At 42.4% G+C, this 12,279-nt stretch overlaps 1 protein-coding gene across 7 annotated transcripts in view; it reads right to left on the bottom strand.

Moving 5' to 3' along the window:
• The window catches only part of CACNA1I (calcium voltage-gated channel subunit alpha1 I), a 376,846-nt gene that overhangs the window by 37,761 nt on the left and 326,806 nt on the right, over nucleotides 1–12,279 (bottom strand). For all 7 annotated transcript variants that reach the window (XM_083701729.1, XM_083701730.1, XM_083701731.1 and 4 more), the window contains 4 exons: nucleotides 11,113–11,238; nucleotides 8,576–8,665; nucleotides 4,383–4,575; nucleotides 3,241–3,392 (listed from right to left, as the gene is read on the bottom strand). In XM_083701729.1, coding sequence (XP_083557855.1) covers nucleotides 3,241–3,392; nucleotides 4,383–4,575; nucleotides 8,576–8,665; nucleotides 11,113–11,238 — 561 coding nt within the window. The remainder of the gene's footprint in view (nucleotides 1–3,240; nucleotides 3,393–4,382; nucleotides 4,576–8,575; nucleotides 8,666–11,112; nucleotides 11,239–12,279) is intronic.

Raw genomic sequence — 12,279 nt, 5'->3', positions numbered from 1 at the left:
GGCACAGATGATCTGCGTGCCTGTGAGGCTGCAGTTACGTGTGTTAGAGTTGTTTGTCTGGTTCTTGGTCCCCCCTTTCTTTTTGCGCCACTCATTCCAAAGTTATCTAAAAGTCAAGGTCAGGCTGAGTTCCCATGAGAAAGCAACGGCCCAGATGGTAACAGTCATACAGGAGGCCGGGAAATAGAAAGTAAAGTAAAAGTCTCTGTTGTAAATTCCAAATCCTCTAGGGGAGTTTGTAATAGTTTTGAGGAAGAAATAAAATTCAGTCCAGTACAATTAATAACTGTTTAAAATTCAAAGTCCAAAGCCCTCACAAATAATTCCCAGCAGAGTCAGAATTTGCTGTTAAACAGTGACAGTGTTTCAAATAGTGCTAGCTGGTATTCTCAATGTTTCAAAATAGCAGGTTCTCAGATTGTTTCAAAGTTCAGATTCAAAGTAACCATGTCAGCAGACTGACAGTTCAGTAGCACAGGCAGCTCCAGCACCTGGGTTTCTTGCTTATAATGTAAATCCCATAAGAAGAAGATGTCACCATGCCAATAAGAAACAAAAAATCCACCATTCACAGCTCTAAATCCACTTAATATAAAGTTCAATGGGTGCTCAAATCAAGTAGCTCAAAAAGTCTCTCTTTACCTTCACTCTCCAGCTCTTTGCTTTGATATTCAGTGGGAGCGGAATACGGACTTCCTGCTTTTCATCTCTCCGCTTTCGGCCAAATTCAGTTTAAATTCAAATCTCCAATAAAATATGATCCTTACTCACGGGTTGTAGTTTTTTCAAGTCCAATTTTGCAGGAAAAGAGGTCAGCGCTCACCGGCAGCAGCAGCGCGGCTTCACTCCGCAGATCGTGAACCGACTCACAGCACCGCAGCCCCCTCCACCGATCCAGAGCCCCTTACGGGGTTCCTTCAGCGATTTGGGGGTCGCTCCTGGTGCCCACCGAGTCTCACGACCACAGGCTCTTGCTGCCTGTGGGTCTCCAAAGCGGGTCTCCGTTTCGCCGTAACGGATGACCCTTTTTCTGCGGAGCTTCCTCCTCACAAAGGAGAAAGGACCGCCATTGCCGTTCGCGCCGCCTCCGGAAGTCTGTTGTAGTAGAGTTTAAACCAGGACAGGACTTGGTATTAGATGCAGGCTTATGAGTCATACTGCATTCCATGGAAATGAGTCACGTTGCATTCTGTGCCAGAGGGCTATCAAGCTATGCTTCTGCTCTGAACAATCTCTGTTCATCTGAACGATTGTATCGTTGGAAGGTGGGTGGTATGAAAGGAATCCAAACATCATTACATGCCACTTCTGGCATCAGTACAGTGGGACAGCTTTCACAAATTAACTGATCAGTAAATAAATGAGGGGTCTCCAAAGAGAACAATCTATGGGCAACAGCTCTTCATCTTTTTTGAGGAAGCGGGAAACTAAGTTTTCTGAAGAAGTTAGCAGACTTTTTCAAAATTGTATGAAGCTCCTGCAACTCACTAGAAAGGGTTTGGATAATTATGTCTGGCATATCTGGAGTTCCATATGCTTGAGCCACCTTAAAGCATTTTATTGGCATTCCATTATGCCAGAATAATTAACAGGTTGGGAAAGTGACATACAAGGAGGCGAAGAGAGATGTCTCCTACTTGAAGATTTGACGGGTGTAACAAGGAGGGAGGGAGGAGATAGGATGATGAGCTTAGAAGCAAAACCCAAAAGAAACTGGGATGCAGGAGGAGAAATAAGGTATAAACCATAGGAATCCTGACAAAAATTGTTCTTGAAGTCTAACAGAAAGAGACTGCAGTTCTGGCCACTTCAGATCTTAGAAATTAAAGACCCTGCCTCTTGAAGATAGCAGGCTCTGTAGGCAGAGGTTTCCTGGCACGCATGAATACAGAACTGAGCAGGATGTACTTACCCAGAGGGAAAAGACCTTTTAATCTTATGTCATATATATTTGATTCTGAGAGCCAATAATTCATTTCTTCAACTAAGCCACACTAGTACTGTGTGTGTTTTGGTAACAGCATCATTCTGGTTTAGGAGAAATAGACAGGAAGGATTCTCTCTCCAGGATCATGCCATCCCCCACCCCACCAGATGACAAACTCCTTTGGACATGAAGCGAAATGGGAAACAAGGAGTAGCAAACAGGTTGGATTAAGAAATATACATCTCATCCGGCAAACTGCACTTTGAAAGAGGAAAAAATAAGGGTTGCGTGCCACCCCAATCTCCATGAGTAGTGCAAAAGTCCTGGGGTTGCAGACATGCTTAGCAGGGTCTGTGCTCCCTTTTGAGACACAACAGAGACTGTGGTTGCCCACTAGCACCCAGAAAAGAAGGGCCCCCACTCCCTCTTGCCTGGCAGTCTTGCCCTCTGATGTGTTTCCTGGATGGGCCATTACTGACCTTTGACCTCTGCTAATGGCCCATCCAGCTAGCTCTGCAAAGCTGGCTTGGCTCGTTAGCATAATTAAATTTAGGGGTTTTCCATGTTTGGTGAAGTTTAATCGAACATTGATTAATTCTAACTTTTACTGACTTCAGAAATTATGGGGAGTATCTAGCATGCAGGAATTTAGGAATTTTGCCCCCCACAAACCTATAACATCAGACATGAGCTCCTCACCATTAGTTTGTACCTATTTGCTGTACTTATCCTGTTAGTTCTGGCTCAATTTATGGACAATTTTGCACAGTGATATTTATCACGGAACTTTTCAACTGGCAAGGTGGACAATCATATAGCACGTGGCTCTAGTGAAACTATATAGTGACCAGACACATGCCCTAATAAAGCAAGTTTTGTAATAAAGGGGACCTGCTGTTCTTTGCTTTGTGAGTGTAGTGGTACATCTGTTTAAGAACTTAATTCGTTCCGGAGGTCTGTTCTTAACCTGAAACTGTTCTTAACCTGAGGTACCACTTTAGCTAACAGGGCCTCCTGCTGCCGCTGCGCCGCTGGAGCACAATTTCTGTTCTCATCCTGAAGCAAAGTTCTTAACCCAAGGTACTATTTCTGGGTTAGCGGAATCTGTAACCTGAAGCGTCTGTAACCCAAGGTACCACTGTAGTTCTCTCTGTAGCCTGTTCCCAACTCATCTTCTAATGCCGTTTTACTCCTAATTGCTAAACATCTATTCTCTACTTTATGTAAAAAGCAGCTCTTTGTGAAAAGGGGAGGAGAAAAAGGAAGGAGGAGGAAGGCATAAAGGTGGGATTTAGTCCCTTGAACTCACTCACCATTGGCTGGTTGTAGTGCTCCAGGGACATAGTGACAACGTTGAGGCAAATTATGAAAGTGATGAAGATGTCCAAGTAGTGGCTGGTGCAGACCGAATGGATGAGGAGGCGGACAGAGCAGTAGGTGGCATAATACGGCAAGCGCTGTGCTTCTGCCATGGGAGTGGCAAGGGGAGCAATCCAGGGAGGGAGGGAAGAGGAAGAACAGAGAAGAGGCAAGGAAAGGAAAGAATGGAAATGGAGGAAGGGGAGCAAGGTGAAAGGAAAGGAAAAAAAAGAATGTAATAAAAGGGAACCAGAAGACGGGGAAGAAAACAGAAATGAGAGTGAGTAAGTGAAAGGGAAGAGGGGAGGAGAGGGGAGGAACAGAAAGAATCTGTTAGTCCTGTGTTTGTAGAAATGATACTAAACCAGCATTTCATGCTCCAACAAAATGAGTTTTCAAATGAGCACAGGAAGCAAACATCTCCAGAAAAGAAAAATCTGAAGTAAGGAGAAGTTACAGGGACTTCCATGGTTCTGGGACAGAGGTGCATTCAAAGGGGTTTAAGGAGCAGATGAGGGGAGAGGAAAGGCTGGACTAATTCACATCCAGGTGCATTTGGGGTATGTGTGTTTTTCTCATTAAATCATGTACACACAAAACTACACGCACAAATAAGAGGCACATTGAAATGGGATTCTCTTGGTTCCAAGGCTGTCTTAGAATACGATGACTGAAAGAGATAGAGATAGCCATGGGCCCCATCTACCCAAAGAACAGGTGATGTTAACAGGGTTTTTTGGGGCAGATGCTCAATGACATTTGACCAAGCGGCAAACAGCTCTCACAGTTTTGCCACCCACATACATATTAAGAACATAAGCATCTGCTGGGTCAGGCCAATGGCCTCTCTAGTCTGGCACCCTGTTCTCACAGAGGCCTGTGAGAAGCCCAAGAGCAACAGCTCTCTCTCCCTTTTCCCATGGTTTCCAGCAACTGGTATTCAGAAGCATTATTGCCTCTGACTGTGGAGGTAAAATGCAGTCACCTGGGTTAGCGATGTTGCAGTCGCTGCTGTTGTTTTTAATAAAAAATGATAAGTTTTTTTCTCAGAAAACTTCAGCCTACGAACCAACAAAACACTTAGGTTGTTCCTTACTCCTACGCTTCTTCTCCAGGCGCCTCAGGCGCTTCTCTTCCCGCCGCCGGGCCTCTTCTGCCTCTTGGTGTTGCCGACATTTGTGGAAGTTCTCCACCACCACCCCTACAAACATGTTGAGGACGAAGAAGCTGACGATGAGCAAGAAAGAAATGAAGTAAAGGAGCATCCAAGGGTTGTTGTTGGTCACTGGCTGGAATTAAAAAGACAGACAGACAGACAGACAGAGGCTGTAGTTAGCACGTTATGAGAAGAAAGACCAAGAAGATGATTTTGTTGAAGGAAATCAGAGATTTCTGGAAATCAAGGAAGACGGCAATAATTTATGATTTTTATAACCAATGGGAGACCCAAACTTCATGGAAATGTGGCGCAGGACACATTCTCCCTCCCCTCAAGCACTGGAGAGTGATATTTGTGATTTATTGAGGAGAGTTTACAGGCAATCCTTCCTTGACTGCCTGTTCTTTTCTTTCCTGCTACTGGGGAAGGCATGGTGCATGAACAAAAGTACTGCCATCACAGTGACATTCATCCATTCTGTCCATCATGAGGATGGTTTTAATTAATAGGGCAGCAATAAAAAAACTAGAGCAGTGTCATGTGGAGGAGAATGAATATTGAGCTGGGAAGGTTCCTGCTTCTCTGAGTGGTCAGGTCAAGCTACTGTATTTCATCCTCAGTCCTACCCTTGTGATCTACAATAAAGGGATAATAATAGTGGCATATCTTGCAGGTTTGTTGCATGGAATATTCATAATTTATATGAAGTACAGAGGAAAAGCAAAACAATCAGTCCAACTAATTTTTAACCTCTCCCACTCAATTAAAAAGTGCTTTAAATTATATTTTTAAAGCTCTCAGATTTATCGGGCTATTGCACACGATGATCTTGATCAAATTCCAAAACAGTTTCATTTTTTCCTGCACTCTAAACTTTTGGGGGGGAAACAAACCAGGAGTGCAGTGTTAAGAGCTTATTGAAACAGTGTCCTAAAAGGATTTGACATGCGTGTCTTTCTGTGTGGGGGTGGCATTAGTATTTAGATTAATAATATTGGTAGCTGGAATACAAGAATAATAATTACAGTTTCAGAGAAGAAGACTAGGATAATTACAATAATTCTCTGAAGAACTCATTTAGTAATGTATACACAAATTATTAATGTTCGATCACTATTATCAAGTCATTAAATATCAGAAATTAGTACAGGCACAACAGCATTTTTCAGTGAAGTAATTTTGCAGCCTTGCGTGTATATTTGCCACCAGAGATGCCAAAGAGAATTTCCAGATGGGTAATGAATCTTAGCTAGAGAAATGGAACGGTCAAATCCTATGCATGTCTACTCTGAATAAGTAATTCCCACGTTTCAGGTAAGTGGGTCGAGGTCCACAGTCTAAGGATTTTCCAGATTATTTTAAAAACAAAGCCCCCCCCCCCTTTTAAAGTGTTTTACTCATTGTAGAACAAATCCAGCATGGAATTTAATTCTATGTACTGGAAAGGGGGAGAAACCTTGTTTGTGGTGGGAGTCATTCTGCATATGTAACAGGAGAGTGAAGAACTCTCACAAGAATTAATAAGGAGAAGGCGGTGTCATTGGTAAGTAATTTATGTCACAGGCACTGTTCAATAGGAGAAATCCACACTAAAATGCTGGTGAATTTTTATATGGACCCTTAAAAGAAAACTCACGAATCGCTGCACAGGTGTGGAGAACTGAAATTCAGTTTGGAAAAATGCAAAACTGAGAGAACAAAAATTGACAGATTCTTCTTGTCCTTATTCCCATGTAGGTAAAAACCGTTTTGTATGCATATTTTGGCTGCCCTAGAACTGTTGTGAGGTTGTACTAGAATTGGTTCTCTCCAAACAAGACCAGCTGAAAACCATTCTGCTATACTGAGAAAACAAGTTGCGTTCACAGTGTGGGTGTAATATATCACCGTCACTGTTTAGGTCCTGTGCAACTGCCATCTGCATTAGGGAAGTGATCTTGCATTATTAAAGTGAACAGGAACAGCAGCAGATTTTAGCTGCCAGCCGTGAAAAGCCCTGCCTAGGGTGGGAATTGCCGCAAGTGATCATCAATCTGAAGAGTCTGCCATCATGCCCCAAAGGACACATGATACTACTGCAAAGCCATTAAGAGATAAAGAAGAAGACGACAGTGATTGGCAGACGTTTATGCAAAAAGAATAAACGTGGGAGCATTAAAACAATTTTCTCCATGCTAGTTACCTGAAAGATATGCCATGTCTGCACACACAGAAAACAAAAGCTACACCCACTACAAATTAGATGAGGACAAACTGCAGTAAAAATGGAATGGCCCAGCATGAAAATAGTACCAATCAATCTGAAAAATCTCTGAGGGAAGCAATGTGCTTTCAATGCAAGGTGTATAAACAATCCTAGTACAGTTAAATAAGGAACTTATACTCTAAGGGCGCCTCCAGACTGTGGCAAATTTGTGGAAGGGATTCGAGCATATACTTGAACTGTTGGTTTGTGCAATGAAAGTGGATTAAAGCACGCTGTTGACCTAGAGCAACAAATCTGCTTTTAAAAATGCAAATGAATGGTTAACAGAAAGATGCGCAAACATCTCACAAAGCAACTCCGGATGAATTCTCATTGCATAACTGTTGCATTAAAAAGTCAGAATAAATGCTCAATGAAGAGTTTGTTTGGAGGGGGCCGAAAACAGGAGAGAAACAGCAGTGAGAGGGAGTGATAGAGAGGACTGTGGGCAAATGTCTTGATGTGCATTTAAAGCCTATTTACACTTGGGAATGAGGATGAAGAGTATCCACTAAAGGCCATGGGGAAAATGCAAGTTTTGAGGAGAGAATAGAGAACTGGAGAGAGAGACAGAGATTTGGCATTGCAGAGGTACTCAGAAAGGCAGTTCAATGCATACAGCAAGAGGACGTATTAGAAGGGAGGGTCACCTGAGAAATCTGTTATTCCCAAATTCTGCTACAATCTGACCTGATCTCTAATACTAAAATGCAGGTCAGAAATGGGCAATCTTTTGGAGTTTGCACTTCTAATTTTGCAATGCAGCTCCCACACTCAAAAAAAGTACAAAAATGCATTTAGAAATGCAAGTTTTCATGATGACATAAATTTAGAAAAATGCACTTTGCGAGAAAATACCATTAGGAAAATATGTTCAAACATACATATTTTAAATTGCAAGGTCTTTTTTTTAATGCAGAAACAGGGAGGATTGGCTTTATGAATGAACACATGCAAAACAGACATTGACCAGAAAAAGAGTGCTCTGTCTATGCTCACTCAATGTCTTTTGTCATAGAGAAATCATGAAAAATGGCCTGCTGCACTATGTTATCCAGAGGAAACTTAACCACTCCCCCTATAACTTCCTAGTACTTGGGGAGGTACATAGCAAAACAATTAGGAGTCATCAAAGATGGCTCATCCAGCCTATTTAACAACCCAGCTTGAAGGGAGATGGGAAGGGTCACTCACAAATATTCTCTGTACCTTGTACCTAAGAAGGAATTTTACTTGCAATATTATCTGCACATAGTGAGTTTTTGCGTCAAGCTTACTTCTGCAATTGTGGTCAGTGGCTGTTTGCTAAGTCTGTCTGGCAGGTCAAGAGTCCATTTCCTGCCTTGCCAGCTAGCAAGAAATTGCAGATATTTGCAAATCTAACCAGCCTGCTAAGGAGGCCGTTTCCTGCCTTACGTTTCCTGCTTTAGCAATGCAAAGATAAGAAAAAGACACGTACAAGCAAGAGGGGAGGGGGGAGTGCTTAGCCAGCAGAAAGATAGGTATGAGGAAGATGGAATGTTTAGCAAGCAGTATAGATGTGTTTAGCAAGCAATATAGATGTGCCATATAAGGGAATAAGTTGAACATTTGCCAGCTGATTGGGGAAGTTTGGAGAAGGTATGGGAGGGGGGGGAATGTTCAGAAAAGTATAAGAAAGTCTGCTGAAGTGTATTGCTTTGCAACCAGTTTTTCAGGAGCTATCCTGCTGGTTGTCTCTGTGCACAGATTGCAATAAACTCTTTTTCTCCAAAGAAGATTTTGCTTTCCTGGTACTTTTGTTCCCTCCAAGGTCCGGGGATGGCGAGGCTGATGGATCCCTAGGTAAATAAGGCTTCAAGCTGAAAGCAACATGAATGATCATTTTGTAAAGCAAGTTCCATACCTGCTGATCAACAGCCACAGCATCCAGTCCATTGTACATAATGTTGACCCAGCCATCTTTGGAAGCCAGTACAAAGAGTGACATCAAAGCCTGCAACACATGAAAGTGAGTCAGCTTTTGACTGGTTCAGGGGTTGACTATTTGATGCACACAAATGAATAGCAAAAAAACAGAGAGGTTCTTTCCTTCCTTCTTCCTCCACCACCCTGCCAAAGTTCTCCAGGAAAAGTTGATGGGAGAGGGAAAAGAATTTGCCTGTGAAAAGGGGGAAGAGAGAGAAGGAAGTGCTGCCAGACAGCTGTCCTCTGAGAAATTCGTCCCTAGAGAAACACCAGATCAGCTCAGTCACACTGTTGGTTTAGAAAACAACTCATCACAATACACTCCATTCCTTGCTAAAATGTCACAAATCTATCAAATCCAAGGGGTTGCAAAAAAGGGAAACATGAAAAGTATCAGGAAGGACTGTGACATGCATCTGAATATTATTTTTTAAGAACCCACTTATCCCTTTATAACTGGCTCTGAACTCTTCCCTGCCACGTCTCACTCCAGCATGGAAAATTTGCACTCCATGCAAAAGTTGACCCTTCAAAAAAGATTCCAAGACACTTCAGGAGGCCTCCCTCCACCAACACTGGGAGAATATTATGGGAGAAGTATGGAGCATCCATTAAGAAAACATACAGATTAGACAGTGAATTTCAACTGGATGCAAACAGGGAAAGAAGCTAGAATATTTTAATCAGAAATGTAAAGCATCCTCCATAAACACTCGCTCTGCTTGCTCCCTTAAGAGCCTCCAGAGGCTGAGACTCGACAGTTTCCCTAGGCAACCATTTTCATTTCCCCAACAGTTCTTTTTGCAAGGAGATCTTTTCTAATGTCTGGTCTGAACATGCTTTACTGGAATCTAAACACACTATTTGTAGTCCTTCTTTCTTTGTCCCTCGTAAACACCGCCCCCCCCCCCGATTGATTTCTTTGCATTTAAAACTTGCCACCAGGTCTCTTAAGATAGCATACAATGTAAACCGCATGAAAATGATATCCCTGTTCACGCAACTAAACAGAGCATGCTGAACATGTGCTGCTGCAAGGCAGGATTGTGGTGGCAGGCCTCATCTCCACCCTCCATGCAGTCATTGGCTCTTCCGTGCAGGGTCTGTAGGATCCTGTCCTACATGCCCAGTAAATCCTGATTAGCACCATCAACAGCGTTGGAATTAGAGTTAAAATTATGACCTTTGAAAATATATTTGAAAATATATTCAATTAATTATTACAGTTTAATCCCTCATAATGCATAGCTGTTTATCCTTTCCACATAAATCATGTGCACATGTCATATGGTGGGAAGGGCCACAGCTCAACAGTAGGGTGTCTGCTTTGCATCTAAAGGTTCAATTCCTGTCGTGTCCAGGTGGTAGGGCTGGAAGGGAAGCCTGGAGAGCAACTTCTGGTCAGTGCAGACAATGCTGAGCTAGATGGACTGATGGTCTTGTGTTACCATCAAACTTCTGACACCGTGTGTTGGCTTCAGCTGTTTATCTAGAAACTCACTATAAGCCAAGTTAATGAACTTTATTTCTGAAAAGGTCTGCAAGCCCACATAAAGTGGTAACAAACTTCTTTAGTCAGGCCACTTCTCTGAGTCAGCTCTGCAGCAGCTGGCCTCCTGGGCTATGCCTGTTTCTCTTAAAGGGGCCATGTGCCAGTTACTTAACTACACAATTCATACAGGTGTGACTCGATAGAAGGCAGCTTTCTATGTTCCTATAGAACCTCAACATGCTATTTCTGATTCTTTTTTCTTTTAGGCCTCAGAGGTCTTCAGCTTTCTCTGACCTCTGAGACCACTTGAAAGATTCCTGGATACTGTAAATGAGATATGCTGCTTTTATTGAATTTTTTAAAGCAGCTTCTGAATTGCTGCTTTGCATTAATCATTTATTGTACAGTACGCCAACTTGATATTATTCCAATGAGATGAGGTATATCAGTATTTTAAACCAACCAACCAACCAAACCAAACCAAACCAGACCAGACCTGGAGGCATTATCTGAACCAAAGTTAAGCACTTTGCATCTCACTGAAATTCGTAATGGAGTAAAGGCTACATTCTTTAACCCACTTACCTGGGAGCCAACCCCATTAAACAATGGTATTTACTTCTCAATAGACATGTAAGTGCATGCTTAACTGAAGCTTTAATTGCCGTTTTTATTAAAATGTGGTTGGTTTAGTTTAGTTTCTATGTGCTGATTTTATTGCTGAAACCAAGGAGACTTAGAAGTGCTTAATGTTGGATGGACTGTGCCATTTGGGATTCTGATTCTTAAGGTATATCTGTCTTACAATGTGGTAATGAAAAACTGGATACGCTTCTGAAGATGAAGGCTCTCAACAGCAGTACTACAACCTCCCATCCTTCAATGTGAGGATCGATGTCTGAGGTCACAGTTCTTCCTTTTGGGCTGAAGACACCAGGGAGACTAACATGAGTCTAAGGAAACTTGGAGGGTTCCACATTTACCTGGCCCAGATTGTCGAAGTTGTATTTGTGATGGACCCACTTGTAATTGGCAGCCATGCAGTCAGACCTATTGGTGATGTTTCGGGTGTCCACGCCCAGACAGTGGTAGAACTTCCCCTTGAACAGCTGCAAGAAGAAACCGCTTTGTCAGAGACTTTGCTGTTAGGAATGGAGGGTGGTGCTCCTGAGTTTGGTTACGAGACAAGGCAACTTGCACCTCTCGGTCACTGACTGCCACCTGGTTTAAGACCCATTGTGAACTGAGAGTCATTAACCTCCTGACACCCATTTGGAAGTAATTAAATGAGAAAGTAGCTGAATGGGGACTAGCAGAAGCAAAATGCCCCCAATTCTATTCCCCAGGCCAGTCTAGAGTTATTCTGTTCCAAATTGTTACTGGGTTTGCTGAATGTGAGCATACTGCTCCCATGAATTAAATACTCAGAAAATATCCCCTACTTCTCAGACATTTCAACATAAATTTACTCGGTGGTGACTTAAAAAAAATCTGTTGCCCCAGTTCCCTTTCCCATATGGCAGGGATTGGATTGTGCATTTGGAAAATCTCAGGGTGACTTCACACGTTACAGGAAGCTCATCTGCTTTCTAGCACTTCCCGTACATTATGAAACTGCCATCCCTACATACAGATTAAATATAGCACATTCTTCCAAATGATAGAAGCACTACCCACTCCAGCAGACCTCTGCAGTAGGAGCCTAAAATAAAACAGAATGTCACTACTTTCTTCTTCAAATAGTTGTGGGTGGATCCAGTGCTTGGAATGTGGGGGAAAGTCAGGAATTAACAGAAACCACTTTTTTGTAATAAAACAGCAGGTAGATATCTGCGCTCTCAAGCATTTCCGTTTGGACCAGCAGCCAACATGCCATTTCAGCATTGGGTCCTGAGGTCCAGCTGAATCTTACTGTAGCCCTGAACACCAGCCTTGCACTCTTATTATTTTGAAATGCATCCCTTCCAGCTATCACATTAGAACTGGACCAAAGAGGGAGTGTGAAACAGTGAATATGACCCCTCCTCTAATTTTTTATTAAATCTCGAAAAATATTCCAAAATATTTATTGTCATAAACAAAATGTTTTTCCCTAATATAAATTCCTTCTTTATGTCCCACCCCTCCTTTCCTGATGTTTGTTTTTTACT

Source organism: Podarcis gaigeae (genome assembly GCF_964106915.1).
Source record: "Podarcis gaigeae genome assembly, chromosome: 10".
Classification (NCBI taxonomy): domain Eukaryota; kingdom Metazoa; phylum Chordata; class Lepidosauria; order Squamata; family Lacertidae; genus Podarcis; species Podarcis gaigeae.
This window is presented reverse-complemented; position numbering and strand designations above follow the sequence as displayed.